The following is a 24,066-nucleotide window of genomic DNA, read 5'->3' as shown; positions in this document are numbered from 1 at the left end:
GAATTCTGTAACCATGGATTCAGCCAACCACAGATCAAGGAAAAAAAATGTTACATATATATATATATGTGTATATGTATGTATGTTATGTTGTCACTGACACGTACTATGTAGTTAGGCGTATGATGGTTGCATCTGTACTGAACATGCACAGACCTGTTTTCCTTCCCATTACTCCCTCAACAATATAGTATACCAAGTATTTACATAACATTTACAGTGTTATTAGGTGTTATAAGTAATCTAGAGATGATTTAAAGTATATAGGAGGATGTACAGAAGGGACTTGAGCATCCTTTGAGTTTGCAGAATTCATCTGCAAAAGGTTCTAGGACCAATCTCCTGTGGATACCAAAGATCAACTATGTCCATTTTGGAATCTACTCTTCTGGCAGCATGAATGTCAGATTCAGAGGTTTTTAGTAGCCTTGCTATTATTTGAAGTAGCAGAAATAAAGAAAGAAAAAGCAGAATAGTTTACATATTATTTTATTCAGAAAATAACAGAGTGCACACTAGTGATAAATACTTCACAAGTAGCAGTACAGAATTTTTAATTTTTTTTATTTGTTTTCATTAAGAAGCCTAAAGAACCCAAATACCTCTCAAATATTCGAGATTATCGTCAGTACTAAACTTAAACATGTTATGTTCTAAAAGTCATTTTAAAAATTATTTGATCCATACATTTTCCTTTCATGTACTCAACTGTGATATTACTAGTTCTTCTATTCTTGGTTCTGACATGGAGCTTATCAAATACAAAAAGAGGAGGAAGAGTTTCCTTCTCTATTTCTAAATGCAAGGCTGCATTAGGCAATATTTTGTAATAGGTGAAGTGTGACCGTGTAATTTCTAGTTACGGTCCACATGCTTTCCTGCTCCCTTAAGACCACCGCGATGGTATCCCCAGAAGTGCTGAAATTTCTGAATTTAGAACACAATTCCTATGTTCTTATTACTGTCCAGTAGAATTGCCTGTAATAATGGAAAAGTTTTGCATATTCATATTACTTGGCATAAGAACCACTAGCTACATGGGGCTGTTGAGCCCTTGAAATGTAGCCAGTAGCACTGGGCCACTGCATTTTAAATTTTATTATTTTTAATTGTTTAAGTAGCTGCATGTGGCTGGTGATTACAGGTTGGGCAATGCAGTATATGACATTGGCCATAGTCTTACCCTTTTATTACTATTTTACTGAATTAAAATGTGAGACTTAGACTAGTGGCACCCAAGGTCCCGTACCTCTGTCTTTAAACATTCAATTTTTATCCCATATTGTTAAATTACTCATCCTGCACCTCCCCACTTGAATTTCAAACCTTGATTTCTTTAGTGCAGATGATCTCAACTGAGTATAAAGAGAAGAGTATCTAGACTGAAGTCATAAATTCTACCTGCTGCGATCTCTTCATCCTTCTAGAGTTGATTTGTAATTCTAAGAGGTTGCACCTTGGTTTAAATACATCTCAGCATGTTGAAGTTTCAATAATTTTACCTTTTGAAAAGGTAATAACTAGTACTTTTAAAAATAAAAAAAAATTTACACCACCTAAACATTTTATGTGAAATACAGGTATATGTAAGGAAAATTTTCCTAATAATTTCACCACTTGCAGATAATGTGTTGTTTGTCATACATCTTTCCACACATTTTAGTATGTATATATAAGTACATACTGCATGTAGTGTGTATATATTGCATGTCGGGGGGGTGTGTGTATATTTTAAAATGAGACCATAAGTATGCCTTCTATCTTATAACTTTCTCTTTTCTTTTAATATAATGTTACAGTGATTCTTTCCTCGTGAATACTAGTAAATTCACCTCACTTTTAAAGACTGCATAGTATATTTTTGCATTGATACATCATAATCTATTTAGCCAAGACCCAATGATAGATGTTTAGGTTTTATTTTATTTTTGTTTTCTTTTGCTATTAAACACAGTGCAGTGAATTGTATCAAATATATATCTTCGCTCACCTGATAATTATTTTCTTAGGCTGAATTCTTAGAAATGGAATTGATAAATTCTTTGAAATGGATCAAACACTATGCAGATTTAAAAGCTTAATATGTATTACCAAACTGTTCTCTAGGAAAGTTTTACCAGTTATAATTTCACCACTAATACAGGGGTGGGCAAAAGTCAGTTTACAGTTGTAATACAAATAAATAATATAATAATAAATAAAACTTATGAATAAACTCTTTTTCATGCACTCCCGGCTGTAAACCTACTTTTGCCCACCCCTGTATAAGCGTGCCCATGTCTCATTGCTATCACTAGGAATTGTCAGTTTTAAAATTTTTGGCTAAGGTAATAATAATGAAGGTCTTTTGTAACATGAATTATTTGAATGAGGTCCATATATTTTGGCAATATTTATAACATTTTGTGTACTACTGATACTTATAAAAATTGTGTAAGATGGAAGCCCTATTTTCTTTCTGTGTAACATTGTAGGAGAATCCCTGTGACTGACATTACTTGTGTAATTAGAGTAAACAGATCAATCTTTTTCTATTAAAACAAAATGTAAATCTTGGGTTTTAAAAAGAATCTTGGGCTTTTTAAGTGAAAAGTTACACTTCCTTAAAACTGAAAATTCAGATTGTGTATTTGTATATATATGTTTATATATATTTGTATGTATATGGATATATATGACATATATGTGTTTATATGTATGTTGTATATATATAAAACTATAACAAATTCATCATCCTTTATTACATTAAAATTTTGATTTGCTCTCATTTTCGTTGCGAATAGATAATTCCTACATGGACAAAGATGAGCATGGTTCGTCCTCTGAAAGTGAAGATGAAGCATTGGGTAAATACCATGAGGCCTTATCCCGAACGCACAATTCCAGACTACCACTGGTGGATTCTAGACAAAAGAATTATACTTGGGAAACAAGACAAAAATATAGTCCTCTATCTGCAGAGTATGATGGATACAGTAGTGAAGCATCAATAGATGAAGGTAAGATAGATTGTTTCATTTTTTTAGTTGATGCAGTATAGTATTAGATGATTTATGCATAAAATGTAGGCATCTGTGATTGAACAATAAACAAGAGATAGCACATACAGTAGAGTCACATTTCTGGGAATATTATTTATTCAGATTCATATCTTTGGTCTCAAGACAAAAAACAAAACTAAAACCACAACACGGAAAAGCAAAACACTAAATAATTTAAGTTCAGTTGTAATTCTAGCTCTTTTTCCACAGTGAACATATGCCTAACAAGCATGACATGAAAGATGTGAATGTGCTGTTCTCTCCGATGAAATCGGTTCCTAACACAAGTTTTGGGAACTGATAGAGTCTAAATATCTCCCAATGTTGAATATGATCCCAGTGTGTAAATGTATGCTCTTTCATTCAGTATGGCCTCTAGACATGAGCCAGATACTTCCACGTGGCACACAGCAGAAGAAATGGCGATCTGTTTGTTCCATGTCGGAGGAAAAACTGTCAAGGTGGAGTTATTGAGGGCTGATACTGTATTATACTGTGTTTTAAGGATGATTTAAGGAATTTTCAAGGATTATCTTGTCTCTAATTGATTTTCGCCTTGTGTACAGACATTGACTTCAGACCTCAACTTGTGTGGAAAACATAAGTCTGCTCTCACATTTTGATACCTTTCTATAAGAGAAATAAAAGAGGCTTTACTAATTGATTAAAGCATATTTATCTTCACATTTAAGTAAGTTATTCATGTGCTTAATATATGATTACTCATACAGTAATTATTATCTTTATACCCTGATCTAAAGAGAAGAGCAGTATATCTTAGACAGCATTTTTATTAATATACCAAATCATCCTTAATTTTATAGCTGTGGTTTGTGTTTTAGGGCTTATTGCGGTTGATGACTTAAAGTCTTACCCCAGCACAAATTGTAGTCAAAGGAGCTACATCATCTTTTTTTGATTTGGCTTAATGTTAACTGAAGATTGATACACCCCCTTTTATTTCTACTGGTAACCAGGTATAATAAGAAATTAATCAAAAACTGAGTGATTACTATACAGAAAGATCATGAGATGCTAGGAGGGAAATAAAATAAGACATGGACTGTACTCTCAAAAGTACCTTTCTAGTACTAACAAAATAAGACATGTTTTTATTGTGCTCATAAAGATAACTAAATAATGCAAAGCTATCAAGCCAGTCCCCAGCTTATGTACAAGTACATGGATAGCAGAGCAGAAAGAGAATGGGTTTTGAAGCCTGAACCTTTTTCACAATCTGGCTGTGTGACTTAACATATTAGCTATGAAACTGTGGACAATATAGTTAGTTGTTTATAAGTTCGTTCTCTTGTCTCTAAAATGTGGATAATACCTTCATGATCGGGTTGTCATGAACATCGAATGATATATGTTGTAGTTTTCAGCGTAGTGTCAAGCAGCTAATAGGTACGCGATCAGTAAATGGCTCTTGGAGGTGAGGGCAGTGACAAGAGCAACGGTGATGAGCAAGCCCCGAGTTTGTGATTTGTGACCCTAGACGCTTCCTTTTCGTAGCTTCAATTTAGGACTTTCACCTTTTCCTGTTGATTTCTTCTTCCCCCTCACTCCCTGCCCTTCTCTGCTGACTTGTTTGCGTCTTCCCTGTGGTCCTGTTATCCTGGTGTGAGTCTGTGTCTGTGGCCAAAGCAGGGAGGAGAGAAGCCTAACCGCTGGCTCTCCTGTTCTTGCCCTAACGCTCACAGTGTCCTGCGATCACCTCTTTATTCACTTCGCCTGCACACATAGGACCCATCTGTACTCTGCTACCATTTTTACCCTAAATTATTTGATAAAACACCCAGGGTAGATTGATTTTAGGCATTCTGAAATTAGATTTTTTTATTTCATAAACATTTGTAGAAACCTTTTTATGTGCCACACCAGATACTGTGGATAAAATTGGAATAAACCGAACTTCTTTCAAAGAGCCCACATACGGGAGAAGGAAGACCATGAGTGTATGGGCAATTTAATGTGATAAACGGTCTGTTAGTTTCATGAAGAAAGCACTGTGGGAATACAGACGAGGAGGCGACTCAGACTTTGGGAGGTAGGGACGCGGTGTATCTAATGAACTCTTCACAGAATAGGCGACCTGGGCTTGAGTGAAAATGACTTTCAGCGACTGTGGAATAGTGATTGCATGAAAGCAGAAGAGAGTGTATTTCATTGTCTAATTAGGGCCTGTGTTTGGAGAATGGGCAGATAATAGGATTGAATGCCATGCTTAGGATATTGGATGTTGTCTTATAGGAAATAAAGAGTCCTGGGAGGTTTTTAAGCTGGACATTGTGGCACTTTTAGATCGCTATATTTAGACAAGATTATTTAACTGTTGTATCAGAAGATGAATTGGAAGCAGTAGCATCTGGAAGCAGGAAAGACCAGTTATGTAAACAGTGATGAGATCCTCGTTGGCAATGATTTTAGGGATACAGAGTTCATAGATTTAGGGGTGGTTTCAGTATGTCTTGGTGAATGACTGAATGTGTGTAATGAGTGAGGAATCAAGATTTTTAATTAGTTTAGAGAGAAGTAAGTTTGGGGGAGGAGATAACTTAGGTTGGGTCATGCTAAATTTAAAGTGTCCATGGAATATCCAGGTGGAGGTGGATATTGTTAATGTTAAAATTTTTTCATTGGGATGGGGGGATGGTCAAGTTATAATGTAGGTTATAGTAGACTAGAAGTTTTCTTTTTAATCATGGATTACTGCTGTTGAAAAATCAAAGGTCATTTTGAGCCCAAAATAGATTTAGTGGAGGGGAGGTAGAATAGGAAAATTTGATTGGAGAGAGAGGTTTCAGAGCTCAAGATCTTAGGGAAAAGCAATTTCACATGATAGTAAATTCTGAACATACCCAAAGATGCAGAAGTACTTACTAAATGCTAAAAGATTTTAAGGAAGGGAGTGAAATACCATCGATCAGGGAAGGTAGGAGAGAACATCAGAGAATATGGCATTTGTGTTCAGCTTTTAAGGATTGGTGAAAAGTCAGTGAATAGATTAAGTAGAGGTGTTTTAGAGGGAACTTCATAAACCCCAAAGTGAAAAGTGGTAAAGAGAAGCCTACCATGTATATATGGTCTGTCCAGAAGGTATCCAGCCATATAATATGAAAAATAGAGATATTTATTGAAGAAGATACAGAAACATTGTGCATAGGACAGCGTTGCCTCAGCCGTCTTCAAAGTAGGCAGCTTGGGACCTCACACAGTTCTCCCAATCACCATCAGCTGCCCCTTCATATTTTTCTGAATCTCACCGATGGTCTGAAATCTCTTCCCTTTCAAAGGTGATTTTAGTTTTGGGAAAAGCCAGAAGTCATAGGGCGCCAGATATGGGCTGTAGGGCGGCTGAGTCACCTGAGTGATACAATGTTTTTCCAGAAACCTCTGCACAAGATGTGTGATGCTTGAGCAGGTACAATGTTGTGAAGCTGCCATTCACCAGTTGCTCATAGCTGCGGCCTTCTGAATCACCAAATAGTTTCCGCAGAGGAATGTTCAAGCTTAATGCAAAATTAGGTGCAGATTCGTTGCTCTGCTCATTCAGTCATTTTGAATGCATTGGCCATGCAGGACACATGCTCACTGAATGGTGTCTACCGCTCCCCGCTGACTAGTACAGTGCAGTTGTCATTGACATGTGCATTCCAGCCCACTCTCTTTGGCTGCCAGGTTATATCGATGCTGGGCAAACCATTCTCCTGTTAACAATATTGGACATTTTTTCAACAGCAATATGTGAATATATATATGTATACACACGTATGTGTATGTGTGTATACATATAAAATGTATGTATGTAAGTTGGAGATAAAATGGAGAGATGAGGTCTAAAGGCTGGAGTGCCTCTCTGACTAAAGTTTGGATTTAGTTTATCCAGTGAGAACTCACTGACAGTTTTTCAACAAGGGACCATGATTAGGGATGTGCTTCTGAAAGATTAATTTAGCAACGGGGGGACTATTAAGAAAGGCACCAGTTAAGGAGGGTTTTGGAGTAGTCCGTGCAAAAAGTGGTAGAAATCTGAATTACAATAGTGGCAATAGGAATATAGGAGGTAAAATTTGCTGGATTGGGAACTGAATGTATTTGGACCACTAGAAGGAAGAACGTGTCATATATGATACTGGTTTCCAGCATGTATGGCTAGGACAGCGATTTTCAACCCTTTTCATCTCATGGCACACAAAGAATAATTACTGAAATTCTGTGGCACACCAAAAAACATGGTTTTTGCTGATCTGACAAAAATAGGTATAATTTTGATTCATTCACACCAGATGGTTTTTGTTGTGTTGGCTGTCGTAATTTTTTAATTCGACATTCTAAAGGAAAAGAGGTCCGTGCCCTTGACTAAGTAGTCAAGTGTTACGTGTTTACCAAATTCTGGTGCCACACCAGTGTGCCTTCTGTGGCGCGCTGGCTCAGAATCACTGGAGTAGGGAGGTGATGAGGTTAATAATGTAAATAGGAAATCCAGGGATCTGTTTTCTGTTGAAAGTGGGGGGGGCCTAGGAGGACATAAACGTGGTTCTATACAAATACTATACACACAAATGAATGGAGTTAGGGAGAGAAGTTTTCAGATCATATATACTTACAGAGTAGAAACCATGGGAATAGATGAAATTGATGTGGGAGAATATGGAGAGAAAAGATCAGAGAATCATTTCCTTTTATTAGCAGTAGAATTAAGGGTGTCACTAAAACAGAGAAGAGAAAGTAAAAGCAATAAAGTGGAATATCAGGAGAGTGTTGTATTTTACCACGGAAGGAGACTTGAATGCCTCAGAGATTGAAGAGGATGAGAATTCATATAAGCCCCTATCCTTGAGAAGTTGATCAGTTTCAATTTAAGTTTAAATTGGATAGAATAATAACTTACATTGAATGTTGTTAAGGAGAGAGTAACTGTTAAGAAAGTATACATTTGCTGCCTGTACTTTCTAACCACCTACCCTCTCCTTATTAACTTCCAGAGTCAAGAAAGAGAGGTAGTTGTAATCCAAGTGTTCATCTTCTCAGTCCAGCCCAAGAATAGTACCCAGACCTCACTAGTGCTGGTAAGGAGCCACTAGTCCATTTCTCAACAATGAATAATTCCAGTAGACAAGCTTTGCAAAGCCAATATTGGAAACATCTGCAGGAGCAAAGAAGGACCATGGAGGGCCTGGACAGAGATTAGGAGAGACCAGTGCAGCAGAACTTTCTGACCAGGAAGAACTATCATTTATCAAGCTCCAGTCTGCCCTGCTCTGCTGCTTTCTGTACACATCATCATATACAATCTTCACTGAAACTCATTATGGTAGATAAGATTATCCCTATTTTTAAAAAGATTTCATTTATTTTTAAAGAGAGGGGAAGGGAGGGAGGAGGAGAGGGAGGGAAACATCAGTGTGTGGTTGCCTCTCATGCGCCCCCTACTGGGGACCTGGCCTGCAGCCCAGGCATGTGCCCTGCCTGGGAATCAAACCAACAACCCTCTGGTTTGCAGGCCGGCACTCAGTCCACTGGGCCACACCAACTGGGGCAGATTATCCCTATTTACTCTAGTGAGAAGAAGTTTTTGGATTATTGAATACATGATTTTTAACCTAAGGTCACAGTAAGTTATAAATAAAACTGTACTTGTCCACTGCAAACCGAATGTTGTTTTAGCTTCTGTTAGGTCATCACTGCGCCTTTTGTATCCTCCTTAAGTGTATTTCATACATTGTTAAACCCTTTAGTTGGGTCCTTTAGAACAGTATATTTATTATAAGTCTGAAATGCAGGTGTTCTAGAAAAAGTAAGAAAATATGATGACATATGTATTGATCACCTTTTCTCCTCTAGGTGGCCATATTAACCTTCCATTTTGGGGAGCTACAAAAGGGGATGTTATCTGTAAGAAAATGTTCTAGGAAAAATAATTTATCAAATTTTCTTTGTTAATAATTTGAATTCATTTTTACTATGTTCTTAAAATTAAGAGCATTTTCTGATAATCATCTCTTTAGAAAGAATTAAATAATAGATTGTGAATATCTTATTTAAGTTGGTAAGGTAGACTAACCTCTGAAATTCCATTCATGCTAATTAATACTTTCCATTTTTATATTGGAGATGATTTTATATAAAGAGCAAATTTAGTATAAAATTATTAGCATGTCTTTCTATTATTTTATAGCTTTTCTTAGTTCACTATAGAGACTACCAAGTTGTATTTACATATTGTGGCATAGCAGTATTATTAAAAGCACATGATATTATTTTTGGGGTGAGTTAATTTAAAATTCTATTAAAAATAATTTTCAGCATTACTTGTGTATTAGCATATGTATGTACTTCATATGTATACACACACACTTGCCATTCTCTTATGTCTACTTCACAAGCTCTATAAGTTTTGATGTTACCTTAAAAGTAGGGGCATTAAAACATTTTTTATTCTTTTATTTAAATGTTACTTTTTAAGTAATTTAATAGTTGAATAGTTCTTTATGTTTATCTTTTCTTGAAGTGCATTTTAACTGCTTTCAAAGGTTCTATTAATTTCCACAATTTCTTTGTGAAGAAGGTAAGTACAAAAAACTTCCATATTTTTTAAAGATTCCTTTGATACAGAAAATGTTTAGTACCTTAAAATAGTGGAAGTTATATATATTACATAGTTTATTTATATTTTGTAAAACTCTTTGTTTGATTTTAGTTTTTGTCCGTGGACATTTACTCTCTGAAGAATTCTTTATTGTATATGTGTATGCACTTTAAATATGGTTGATTTGAAGAGAAGTTGATCTTGGAGACTTTCCCTGCATTTTTGTGTTTTGGAGATCTTTTTATGTGATAAGATCAATTGCTCCCAGTAGTGCAGAAGTCTTTTACAGTGCTACTTTTGCAGGCCATCTCTGTCCTATAAGATGAGATGTGTTTGTGCCGTTTAGATAAAGGTACAGCTTGCTGGGTTGAATGAATCAGAAAAACGTATCACCTGTGAACAGATACTCTGCCGTGAAAGTATAGTGCAGTGAGCACAAAGCACCTAAGTAAGAAGAAACAGGCATCCTCTCCTCCAGGTGTAAGATTTGGCAAGCTACCAACACAGCCTGTAGTTCAGCACCCACCTGAGCCAGGTGCCTTGTACCGTGCATGAAGTGCACAGGCATACACAGTGGCCCTGAGCATCTGTGTTTATACACTTCCGATCTCAAAGCATGTCGGTAAGATTGCTGAATTTTCCATGGTGGATCTATACACATCCTTCTCAGGTTTGGGGTTTTTTGTTGGGTTTTTTTTTTTTTGGTCTGAGGTAATGGGTAGCTGGAGTGATAGAAATTACATGACAGATATTAAATATATCTTTACTTGATTGGTTATAAACTGATACCCAGAGATGTGATTTTACTAAGATCATATAGTTCATTAGTGGTAAAAGTGAGGCTGTAAGTGTTTGTAACCAGAGAGGAGGTCCATGCTTTTAAAAAGAATTATTCAGTGAGAAACGAGTAGGTAAGATACACTATAAATTGAACATAGGCTGTATCCATTATTAGGGTTTGAGGCATATCTGGTAAGTGGAAGAATAATGCTAACAGCAATCTGGCAGTTCCTGGGACCTGATGCCTCACCTCCAGGTTTCTGTTTCCAAAGCCTATAGGAGGTCAGCCTCAGATACATTTAGAGCACATCACAGAGAGTAGCAAATGGACTGACAATAATCTTACTGCCTGAGGGCAGCAGCGGTAGTTTAAACTGATTTGAGTATTTGTATTTACTGTAAGTTCAAGCTTACCAACAAGGAAGGTCTCATAGGCAACTGTACCTAATGAGGGAGGCAGGTCTATTTGTACTCCCGGAGGTGTGATAATCTCTTAAAGGAGATAAAGTGGAAAACTCGAAGCTATTTCTAAAGACTGTGCTTAGCATGGCGGCCAGCTCTGGAACCCCAGAAAAACCCAAGATGAGGGGGCCCTCAAGCTGAGGGATGTTTTTTTAATGTGGCTAGAGTAACATTTATTTTTACTGTCTTTCAGGCACTACTGAAGTCTTTGTGTAGAGTATTTAATTTCCTCTTCACAAAAATCTTGTGATTTTATTCCTTATTTATCCAATTAATTATTCTTCCAATTAAAAAAAACAACCCAGCAGCTCAGACAGGAGCATTTGCATGCTCAAAGTCACGCAGCTCTAAGATGGGATGCAAATCCAGGTTCAACTGATTCCAGAGCTTAGGTACTTTACTATATCAGATACTCTCCTACCTAGTACAAGAATAAGGAAACTATGTTAATTTTTTTCTTTTAAGAATGCTCTCTCATTGTTCTAAGATAACTTCATGAAGACTTTGGCCATGTAGGAAAAGGAAGAAGCATACAACTATGAAATTCCTGGAGTTTTGGTCTCAAACTCAGATGTGAAGCACTTCTTGTGCCTTCTGTATTCAACAAAAAACTTGGGCAATGTTTCTGCAAGCTGTTCAGACCAATAAAACCATAGAGTTTGTATGCAGACTTCTTATCCTTGGAATCCAATACAGAAAGTTGGGCGGAATACTAGTGATATCTCACTTGACCTGCTAGACTTAGTCCCAAAAAGCCAGAAGGGGTTTATTGAGATAGCGCAAAATTCAGCATGACAGACTCTTGTTATTAATCACTTAGATAAGGGGAGAGACTTTTAAGAGTGGGTTCCCAAGAGAAGTATTCTGATTATCTAGGGTCTAGAATGAACCTCCTGTCACCTCGAGCTATCACAATAAGGATACCACAGCAAGAGCAAAAAGCATCTCTCAACAGGCAGCGTGCTACATATGCCTGCAGTGCTGCACTGTAGTTTCATCATTCTGTCTCAATATCTTCGCAGAAATCTTAACTGTAGACCTCTGCTTTAGATTACATGATAGAATATTTAGGAAGCCCCATCCAATGTTTTGTCTTTGTAACAGTCTCAGTATAATTAGAGGTATCACTATCAGTGGTACTCAAGTATAGTTTCAGGTGCAGTAAGAAGGCAGCTGTTGTGACTGTGGGAACATCCGGTAAGCGTAAACCACTGAACCAATAAAGAGCTGTGCCTTACTTTCTGATGGACTGGTAGGAATTTAAACACTAAATACAAAGAAGTGAATGGTTTTCACTCATGTTCATACCACCCAGAATCCCCCATCATTGATATTTTAGCATAGTTTTTTTCCAGAAATTTTGATGGCTGTCATTTAAAATAGTTTATGTAATAACACATTTTTCTTTAAAAATGTAACCTGAGAGAAAGCTAAATGTTTCCTTATCTTGAGTCTTTCCCCCTTTGCCCCAGGCAACCATTATTATATGTTTGGATAAGCAAAATTGACAAGCCTTTAATCAGACTCTTCAAGAAAAAAAGGAGGACCCAAATAAATAAAATCAGAAATGAAAGAGGAGAAGTTAAACCAATACCACAGATATACAAAAGATAGTACTAAGTTACTATGAACAACTATATGCCAAGAAATTGGACAACCTGGGCGAAATGAACAAATTTCTACACAAATTTCTAGAAACATACAAGCTTCCAAAACAGAATCAGGAAGAAGCAGAAAGCCTGAAAAGACTGTTAACAAAATAGTGAAATTGGAGCAGTAATCAAAAAACTCCTGGCACACAAAAGCCCTGGACCAGACTGCCTCACAGGCGAATTTTACCAAACATTTAAATAACTGACTACTGTCCTTCTCAAATTACTAAAAAGAAAAAAGATTCAAGACGTAGGAAGGCTCCCAAACTTTTATGAGGCCAGTATTATCCTAATTCCAAAACCAGGTAAAGATATAACAGAGAAAGAAAACTACAAGCCAATGTCTCTGGTGAACATAGATGTTAAAGTCCTAAAAAATATTGGGAATCTGAATCCAGCAATACATTAAAAAGATCATACACCATGACCAAATGGGATTCATCCTAGGGATACAAGTGTGTTACAATACTCGCAAATCAATAATCATAATGCACCACATAAACAAAATGAAAGATAAAAATCACATGATCATATCAACAGATGCTGATATAGCATTTGATAAAACCAGCACCCATTTATGATAAAACCACTCAGCAAAATGGGAATAGAGGGAGCATACCTCAACATAATAAAAGGCCATGCATGACAAACAGATTGCCAACATCATACTCAATGGGCAAAAACTAAAAGCTTTCCCCTTAAGATCAGGAACAGGATAAGGGTGTCTGCTTTCACCACTTTTATTCCACATAGTATTGGAAGTTCTAGCCACAGCGATCAGACAAGAAAAATAAATAAAAGTCATCCAAATTGGAAAGGAGGAAGTAAAACTCATTATTTGCATATGACATGATAGTATACATAGAAAACCCTATAGTCTCCACCAAAAGCTTCTGAACCTAGTAAGTTTAGCAAAATAGCAGGATACAGAGTCCATATTCAGAAATTGAGGGCACTTTTATACACCAACAATGAAATATCAGAAACAGAAACTAGGGGGAAAATCCCATTTCATGTCGCAACAAGATAAATAAAGTACCTAGGAATAAACTTAATCAAGGAGGTAAAAGACCTATACTCGGAGAACCACAGAACACTAAAGAAGGAAATTAAGGAAGATACAAATAAATGGAATCATATACCATGTTCATGGATTGAAAGAATTAACATCATTGAAATGTCCATACTACCCAAAGCAATGTATAGATTCAATGCAATCCCTATTAAAATACCAAGGTATATTTCACAGATCTAGAACAAATATTTCAAAATTTTATATGGAATGAGAACAACCCCAAGTAGCCCCAGCAATCTTGAGAAAGAAGTACAAAGCAGGGGGATCACAATACCTGATCTCAAACTACACTACAAGGCTCCTGTAATCAAAACAGTCTGGTACTGGCACAGGAATAGACACATAGATTAGTGGAACAGAATAGAGAGCCCAGAAATAAACCCATGTCTCTGTGGTCAATTAATATTTAACAAAGGGGACAGGAGCATAAAATGGAGTAAAAATAGTCTCTTCAATAAGTAGTGTTGGGAGATCTGGACAGGCACAGGCAAAAAAATGAAACTAGATCACCACCTTACACCATGCACCAGAATAAACTCAAGATGGATAAAAGACTTAAATATAAGCCAGGACATAGGCAAATGGGAAAAATTTCAGATATCCCATGTAGATATTTTTTTCACTGATACATCTCCTAGGACAAGGGAGACAAAGGGAAAAATAAACAAATGAGAATACATCAGAAAAAGAAGCTTCTGCACGGCTAAAGAAAATATCATCAAAATGAAAAGGAATCCAACTGTGTGAGAAAACACTTTTGCCTGAATTGTACAAGAATCCTAGGTAAAAAACAGTAAATGTCTCTCTTTTTTATATTACGTGGCTGGATACCTTCTGGACAGACCTCATAGTCCAGAAAATATTTTCCTACTCTATTGTAAAACCTTGTCAAAATGAAGATCTGTTTATTCAAAATAGTGCTAAGTACAAAGTAAATGCTTTCCCTGAACTAATTTGGTTTTTTGAAGTTCATTTATTTCTGAACCTTACATTTCAAATTAACATTTTAAAATTTGTAAATTTTAGTATAGTTTAAGGGAGAGTATATTCTGTGTGTGTGTGCATTTTTTGCATTCAGATAAATTGGACTTTTAAAACAGAATAATGCTACTAGCATTTTTGAAGGAATACTCTTTTTTTTCTGAAGTGAAGGCTTTGTTTTTTGTTTGTTTGTTTGTTTTTTGGGTTTTTTTCCTGAGGTGAAGGCTTTGAAAAAACCTTCCTCTAACAATTTCATGTCTCTGAAGTAATAGTAAAGCTATATTAATAAACCAAAAGGATTTTTACCAATTGATACAAGACTTCTCATCTTTCTGAACTTTGGTGTAGAATAGCATCAGGATGAGACCTACCATCTTAATGAAATGTTTTAAAGATCTCCTGGTGTGTTCTTACCACAAAACAACGAAGGGACACAATGAAACATATGGCGGTGATGGTTATGTTTATCACCTTGATTATTGTGGTAGTTTAATGGGCATAGACATGTGTCTAAGCGCATCAGATTGTGTACACTAAATATATGTAGTTTTTGGTATATCAATTATACCTTAAGAAAGCTGTTAAAAGTCAAAAATAGTAGGATAACATTTGAAGGAACCGTTTTGGTGGTGTATATATCAGTAATAACTAGTAGATTCTGTGTATGTGAATCCAAGGCAATACTGTAACCTGCTGAGCTTTCCAGCTAGGGCTATATTCGTTGTTCTTAATCACTAAGTTTTCTATTTCTGCAATGAATCAATTAATCTAACATTTATTTTTATTACTGTGGTGTTGTTATAGTGATCATTGTAGTTAAATGAGGATTCTAACTAATTTAGATCCACCATTATCTAGTCCTTTAAAACTGGAGTTTAGGTTAATAATGTTTTTTCACTGGACTTACTATGATTAGAAAGTTTTATGACAAGAATAAAGGTAGCATGTACTTTGCCAGATTTATCCTTGTTTGCCTGCCTAGGACCTGTCAAATAGTATAGCACATAGAAAGGTAAATGTTTATTGAATTAATGTAGCAAAAAATAAAAAATTACTTGGATTTTTCTCTAGCTTTAGGTGTAGTGTTTTCTCCCCTTCATTATTTATTCACCTTTTTTCTGTATAACCTAATTTGCAGAATTTAATGTAGATCATATAATTTTTAAAGATTTTGTTTATTTTTTAAAGAGAGGGGAATGGGAGGGAGGAAAAGAGAATCATCAATGTGAGAGAGAAACATCGATTGGTTGTGTCTCATGTATACGCCCCCAACTAGGGACCAAACCCTAGTCCCTATGCATGTGCCCTGACCAGGAACTAAACTGGCAACCTTTCCTTTTGCAGGAAGACGTACAACCAACTGAAACACACAGGTCGAAGCTATAGATCATATTTTCCATAGATGTCTCATTAAATATCCTGAAAATATTACAGATGTTTTAAAATACAAACATAGGTTGACTATAGCTCAAGAACTGGGAATGCAAGTTATATATGCAAGTTATGTATTATGCAAAATATAAATAACAAAAATGCATGGAGTTTTTCAGGTTAATATTTGTTTGCATGAGTGAAGTGTCCTTGGTGTCACGTTAGTGGCCACATCATCTTAGTTTGTCTCATTATTCGTACTATTAACTTTGACTTAAATGGTGTGCTTGCTAGTATTTTGCTCCATCTTAGAGGGTTTTTTTCCCCGTTTTGGATCAATTGATACATTGAGACTGTCCTGTTCTCCACTGTTTTTTATCTAATCACTGTTTTTAGCATTTTATTGATTACTTTTGCCTAAATCAATTATCACTATTTTTTAGCCTTAGTATTCATAGGTTTTTTATATTCAGTGTTATAATCCATTCCTGTTATTTTTCATTTGTATGTTCAAATCGCTCTAAATTTGGCTCTCGGTTGCTCATTCAGGCTGACCCCTGTGTTGTTTTGACATGCTCCAATCATACTTTGAGCACTTTCTTACTTTAAATACTTTTTGGCAGAAAATTTCTATATTCCTCTTGTGTTTTCCCTGCACAGCCCAAGAATCAATAATTTTGTAAAAGATTTAACAACAGTTTGTTGTCAATACTTTGAGAAGAGACTTACTTAATAAATGATGCTGGTATAACCTTTTATTTACCTGGAGAAAAAATAAAACTGGGCCTTCACCCTCTAAAAACAAAAACAATAACAAACACTAATTTTAGATGTACTAAAAGGTTAACCTACAAATGCCAAATCCAGAAGTTTCAAAACAACACAAAAACTTTGCAAAAAAATAAGTCTAGGAATTGGAAGACCTTTCTAACCCTCAGACCTTTCCAAATCCAGAAACTATAGAAAAAATTATAGAAATATTTAACCAGGTGCAGTAAAAGATTTTTGTATGGTAAAATACATAGTAAACAAGATCAGTAGAAAAATAATAGACTTAGGAGAAATATTTGAGACTATGCATTAATGTGTACAACATACCAGGAGGTCTTACTGATTAGCAGACAAAATATGGATCAGATTGTGAATGGACATTTCACATAAAAATATATTCATATGGCCCAAGAACATCTGAAAAGGAGCTAAGACACAGTAGAGTTCAGGGAAATGCCAATTAGAGTGGTGATGAGATTTCCACTTTTCTGTTGGAAATGTGAATCTACCTTAAATAGAAGGCAAAATCTATTAAGGTTTTTCCCACCATTGACTGACTTGCATGTCTTCTGAGAATCCATCCTGTAGAAATCAAAGCCTAGTGTGTGGATGCGTGTATGACAGTATTTCTTGTGGCTTTATTTGTAGTGGAAAAGCATGGAAAGTAAAGTGAATATACACATTGAGGGGAATGGTTGAGTAAGTTTTGTTTTCTCCTCATTAAGAAATAATTGATTGCAATGAAAAAAATGAATAAAACTGTAGTGGGGTTTTTTGTTTGTTTTTGAGAGAGAGTTCTATGAAGTAGTGTGCAGAGAGAAAAGCAAGATGCAAAAAATATTTTTTTTGCATGTGAAACATTCATAATAAAACATTATGTATTGCTAAGGTCTAGTGCTTTGAAGAAGAGAATTTGTTTAGTTCTCATATGACATTCCAGGGTGTGTAGGGTGGGGTCTGCTCAGTGATGTCAGGTGGGACCCTGACTAGTGGGGAAGCTCTACCATCTCCAGCGTATGGCTTCAGTCTCTGGGCTGTGGGTTGCTTTCCAGTACCTTACTTTTAATTAAGTGCCATGTTTCAGAAAGAAAGAGAGCATGGAGAGAAAGCCACTGTATATTTTAAAATGTCCAGAGTTGCCTGAATCATTTCTATCCTGCCAACCCCCTTGACCATACCTAGTCATATGGTCATACAGCCTCGTATGACACAGCCATGTGCCCTGTCCATATTGCCCGGTAGTCGTTGGGCCTCAAAGAAAGCAAAGGGAAGGGACATCTGGGGACACTAGCACTGTGCCACAAATTCCCCTAGCGACGTATGCATTCTCGCTCACATTGGTGTATGATTCTGTGAGCCTGGCAGAAGACAAAAAATATACTAGGCTGTCATCATGGAATACACCCTGCAGGTGGAGAGAAATGGAGAAGAGAGGGAGGGAGTTACATAAACAAGTTAACACTAGTGAATACAGAGAAGCTAAACAAAATAAAAACTCAACATAATCTAATTATGTTTATGTTTCATATAGATTATGTTTGTGTATGATGTATGACAAAATTCAAAAATTGGAAAAAAATACCAGCATGTATCATGTGTGTTAAATACCAAAACTTCCCTTAATGAGATTAGTTCTAGGAGATTAGAAACTATTGTTTAGCAAAATTCCATATATCTCTAAGCCCCAAGGATAAGATAACAAGAGAGAGAGATGCCTTGTTTTTTGTTTTTGGTTTTGTTTTTTTTTGTTGTTTTTTCGTGATGTTTATAAGTAAGCACAATGAATAACAATTGACACTATGAAATATTACAAGTTCTGTGACAAATGTTACAAATTAACATTTTTAACATTACAAAATGAACATTTTGAGACTAGGATAAACTGGAGATACTAATCAGGAAGAATCTTAATTACTAATGTGATAAATTCTTTTGACTAGTACCTAACAGAATTCTCCAAAAAGGTGATTGTAACAATCAGGTATCTGAGTAAGTAAGGTGATGATTTTTGAATGAATCATTTCTTCAGCAGTTTGCTGTGAAGATTATTGAGATGTAGAAAGAAAGTGACTAAGCCAATACATCATTCAGTTGTGTTGTTGATGATGATTTGGAAATTGCTGAATAGTACAGATGTTTGACATCAATGATGTTTTCAGCCTTACAATTTAATTGCTATGGGCAAACACAATTTTTTTTTTCAGTAAAAGTACAATGGCTACATTTATTATACCTTATCAAAAACTTGCAGTTAGTCCCTGGCCATTGTGGCTCGGTTGGAGCTTTGTCCTGTAACCAGAAGATTGCAGGTTCAATTCCTGGTCAGGGCACATACCTTGGTTGTGGGTTTAATACCCAGTTGGGGCACATACAGGAGGCAACTGATCAGTGTTTCTCTCCCACATCAATATTTCTCTCCCTTCCTTTCTCTCTCTAGAAGTGGTGAAATACTGTCCTCAGGATTAAAAAAACAAAACAAAACTGTGTGGTTATTCTTTACATCAAAGTAAAGAATAAATTTTGGGTTTTTTTGTACATTTTGTTCTTTTTGGCATGATTGATGTAGTTGATCAATATTAAATCTTTGTAATAACATTAAAAAGGGGTTCCTTGGTATTTTAAAATGTGTGGATAATGCCCATCTAAATAACTTTAATACATTTTTTTCCCTTACAAACATTGATGGCTATTAGGCTATTATATTTTGTTTTCTGCTAAATTCAGTATCAAATGTTAAACACAATTTACACTTGCAAAACTGCTAATAGTGAAAAGTAGTATTTTGAATAAGAAATCTGCTTTTCTGTAGGAGTGAATGTCCAATACTTGAGTGAATAGATTATGTTCCTTAAAAAATAAAACTTTAATTGAAAGCAGTGTGGAGTTACCTCAAAAACTTAAAAGTGGAACTGTCTCAGGACCCAGCAATTCCACTTCTGGGAATTTGTCTGAAGAAACCTGACACACTAAGTGAAAAGAATATGTGCACCCCTATGTTCATTAGAACATTATTCGCAATAGCCAAGATTTGGAAGCCACCCAAGTGACCGTCAGTAGATGAGTGGGTAAAAAAGCTGTGGTACATCTACACAATGGAATACTACTCAGCCATGAAAAAGAAGGAAATGTTACCCTTTGTGACAGCATGGATGGACCCGGGGAGCATTGTGCTAAGGCAAACAGGCCAAAGAAAGACAAGTGCCATATGATTCCACTCATATGTGGAATCTAATGAGCAAACTGAACTAACAAGCAAAATAGAGACAGACTCATAGATCGAGAGCAACAGGCTGACAGCTGTCAGGGGTGGGGGCCCAGAGAGGCGTGGAGGGATTGAACAAAAAAGAACAAAAAAGGAGAAAAGAACTCATGGACACAGACAACAGTGTGGTGATTGCTGGGGGAAGGGGGGTTAGGGAAAGGTGGACAAGGCTAGAGGGGGGATAAATGGTGATGGAAAGAGACTTGACTTGGGGTGGTGACCACACAGTATACAGTGTACAGATGATGTGTTGAATTGTGACCTGAAACCTGTATAATTTTGTTAACCGGTGTCACCCAGTAAACTCAATAAAAAGGAAAATAAAATTTGTGCATTTTCAGTTGAGTGAAATGACATAGATAATTGTCCTATAATTGAACTAGTTAGCCTATTAATTGGATATTTTTGTTTCTATTTTTTAAATGAATTTATTGGGGTGACATTGGTTAATAAAATTACCTAGGTTTTAGGTGTACGATTCTGTAATACATCATCTGTGTATTGTATTGCATCACCACTTACCCCTCCTTTACCCTGTTCTCTCTCCTCCAACCCCCTTCCCTCTGGTAATCCCCCATTATGCTGTTGTCTGTGTGCTATGAGGGGTTTTTTTTTCCCTTAATCCCTCCAGTCTCTTCACCGAGCCCCCGCAATCCCAGTCCCCTCTGACAGCGGTCAGTCTGTTCTCTGTACATATGAGTCTGTTTCTGTTTGGCTTGTTAGTTTATTTTGTTCATTAGATTCCACATATGAGTGAAATCATATGGTATTTGTTTTTCTCTACCTGGCTGATTTCAGAATCAACCATTTTTTACAGTAGCCTGGTTCTTTTTTGTGAGGAATGGTGTTTGGAAACCAAGATCTGGAAATGCTGGTTACTACTGGGGTGTCACTGCTCCTAAGCACTCTCGGTGGATACAGTCCATTCTGATAGCACCGATTTGGTGCCACAGGGTTCTTGCTCTCCTTCCTCTATTCTGAGTTTCTATTTCCATTCACCCACCGTAGGAGCTGTGGTTCCCAGCAGCATTCACATACTTACTTGCTCAGTCCTACAATATGCACAAAATAGTTTGGGAATTGTTATACAAGTATTATACTACTTTGAACAGTAAACCTATTAAATAAAATTCAAGAATTGTTTGCATTCCATTTATCCTTAGAATGCATCCTACTAAGGGTGTATAATGTATTCAAAAGCTATCTGGATTAATTCTTTTTATTTTCTTTATTGTGGTTATTTATTTGGTATAAATATAGTTCAGTTCATATTTTCATTTCATTTAGTGTTGGATTTTCCATTTTTTAATTTAATTATATTTTTGAATATGTAAAACATCAGTGTAGTTTAAAAGTAAAAGTTAAATAAAAAGGTATACTCAGATAAATCCCATTTCCTTCTGTATTTCCTCCACTTCATTCTCCCTTACCTGTATAGGTAACCACTTTCATTAGTTTCTGGTTTATCTTTCCTGTGTTTTGTTTCCAAAAATAAGCATACATTTTGTTATTTCCCCCTTGGTGTTATATAAAAGGTAGTATACTATATATAAGTATGTGTATATTTATAGATATATATTTTTTCATCTTTCTTAACGCACTTAATATATCTTAATAATCACTCCACGTGAGATCTTTTCTATATCTGCAGGTTACATTCTTGAATATACACCTAGCTTATTCAACCAATCTCCTACATATAGCGGAAATACCTTTCAGACTACTTTCTGTAGAATATCAATATCAATTCTTTTGAAAGACTAGTCATATCTGTTATTTTGTTTTCTTTTTACTTAATAGGATTGAGTCTCTTAACTATATCTTAAATGTTTAGCTTTACCTTGTCTGTGAAACACTTTATCTGTCCTTCCATTCTAAATGATAGCTTTGCTGGATAGAGTACTCTAGGTTGTAGGTCCTTGATTTTCATCACTTTGAATACTTCTTGCCAGTCTCTTCCAGCCTGCAAAGTTTCTTTTGCGAAATCAGCTGACCATCTTATGGGAACTCCTTTGTAGGTAACTCTCTGCTTTTCTCTTACTGCTTTTAAGATTCTTTCTTTAACCTTTGGCCTTTTAATTATGATGTATCTTGGTGTGGTCTTCTTTGGGTCCAACTTGTGTGGGACTCTCTGTGCTTCCTGGACTTTCCTTCACCAAATTAGGGAAATTTTCTTTCATTAGTTTTTCAAATGAGTTTTTAATTTCTTGCTCTTCATCTTCTTCTGGCACCCCTATGAGTCGGATGTTGGTATGTTTGGAGATGCCCCAGAGGCTCCCTATTATACTATCCTTGATTTTTTAAATTCTTTTTTCTTCTTGCTGTTGTGATTGAATGCTTATTTCTTTCTTATGTTCCAAATTGTTGATTTGAATCTTGGCTTCATCCACCCCACTGCTGGTTCCCTGTAGATTTTTCTTTATTTCACTGAATGTAACCTTCATTTCTTCCTGGGTCTTTTTTATGCTTTTGCCATACTCAATGTGTTCCTTGAGCATCCTGATCACCAGTGTTTTGAACTCTGCACCTGACAGAGTTCCTAACATTCATTGGTTATCTCCATTTCATTTAGTTTTTTCTCTGGGGTTCTGTTCCTTTCTTTCATTTCGGCCATATTTCTTTGTCTCCTCAATTAGTCAGCCTCCCTGTGCCTGTTTCTGGGTATTAGGTAGAGCTGCTTTGACTCCCTGTCTTAGTAGCATGGCCCATTGGAGAAAAAGCACCCGGAAATTGTGTGGGGTGGAGCGTTAGGTAATCGCCAGGGCAGAGCAACCCACTTCATGGCTTTGTAGCTCTGTGTAGGGGAGGGAGCGAGGGATCCTAGAGGGAACAGTGCTGCTTCCTGGCTTCTGGATGTTTGCTCAGCACTCTCCCTGTTTCGGGTCACTTCACTTACTCCCTGTATGCAACTGGTGCCCTTCCAGCTGTTGCCATGGTGCTGAATCCCAGAGGGCGTGGGTCTGTGTAATTTCTAAACTTGTGCAGGCCCTTTAAGTGGAGTCTCCTGAAAATCTGACAGTTTCTTCCACTGCCCCCACCCCCACTGGTTTTTATAGCTAGAAGTTATGGGGATTTATCTTCCTGGTTCTGGAACCCTGGGCTGTGTGGTCTGGCCTGGGGCTGGGATCCCTTGCTCCTGAGGTATCCTTCCCGGTTTTTATCCACTACACATGAACATGGGACCGCCCATTGCACTGCCTCTCCACGCCATACCACGCCTCTGCGTCTCTCCACCCATCTCCATCTCCCCACCTCCCGCCCATCTGGATGAACGTGGCTTCTTTAAGTTCTTGGCTGTTGGACTTCCATACAGCTCGATTTTCTGTGGGTCTAGGTGTTATTTGTTTCGAGGTCTATTTGTAATTTTTTCTGTAGTTGTATGAGAAGGCGAAACATGTCTACCTACGCCTCTGTCTTGACCAGGAGTCAGAAGATTTTTAAACAGAGTTACATGACCTGACATTTGTTCCAGGAAGATAACACTACAAAGTCTATAATGGATTAGACCTGTGAGAAATTAGAAGATAAGTTAACTGTTCAGCCAAGAAATTTTTAAAGTTTTATTTAGCAATAAAAAGAATATTGTAAAGTAGCTAAATGAAACAGTTCCTAGCATTCATTGGGCGGTTCTGTGGATTGTTTGTATAGAATGAGTACTTAAATGTTTAACTTCTGGCACCAATCTCATTAAAACTTAAAGCCATTAGCCATTTTTCTAACCCTGGTCTTATTGTCAGAACACCTTTTAGCACTCATGAAAGTAATTCATGTAGATAAGAGTACATTAAAAAAATCAACAGTCCTCTTATTTAGTTTACCTCCTCATTTTGGTACAGAATATATTTTCAGTAGTTTCCAGAGAAATATTGATATGGACTTGAGCTTTGTGAAGTGCTGTACTTACGAAGTATCTTTATTCTAAATGATTAATGGTTTGGCCAAGTATGGAATCCTAATTTGGAGATCATTTTCCCTTAGAACCTTGAGGACATTGCTCTGTTGTCTTCTTACTTCAGTGTTTCTGTAAGAAGCCTATTCCATTTTAGTTCTCTGTCATTTTTAGACGTTTTACTTTCTCT

General features: G+C 36.4%; 1 protein-coding gene across 1 annotated transcript in view; it reads left to right on the top strand.

Annotated features, from left to right (window-relative positions):
- SYT14 (synaptotagmin 14) overlaps positions 1-24,066 on the top strand; it is a 141,154-nt gene that overhangs the window by 1,968 nt on the left and 115,120 nt on the right. The window contains exon 2 of the mRNA XM_054563448.1: positions 2,784-2,999. Within this exon, the coding sequence (XP_054419423.1) occupies positions 2,784-2,999 (216 nt within the window). The remainder of the gene's footprint in view (positions 1-2,783; positions 3,000-24,066) is intronic.

The sequence above is a fragment of the Pteronotus mesoamericanus genome, unplaced genomic scaffold, assembly GCF_021234165.1.
Source record: "Pteronotus mesoamericanus isolate MK-2021 breed Mesoamerican mustached bat unplaced genomic scaffold, CSHL_Meso_final scaffold_705, whole genome shotgun sequence".
Lineage (NCBI taxonomy): Eukaryota > Metazoa > Chordata > Mammalia > Chiroptera > Mormoopidae > Pteronotus > Pteronotus mesoamericanus.
This window is presented reverse-complemented; position numbering and strand designations above follow the sequence as displayed.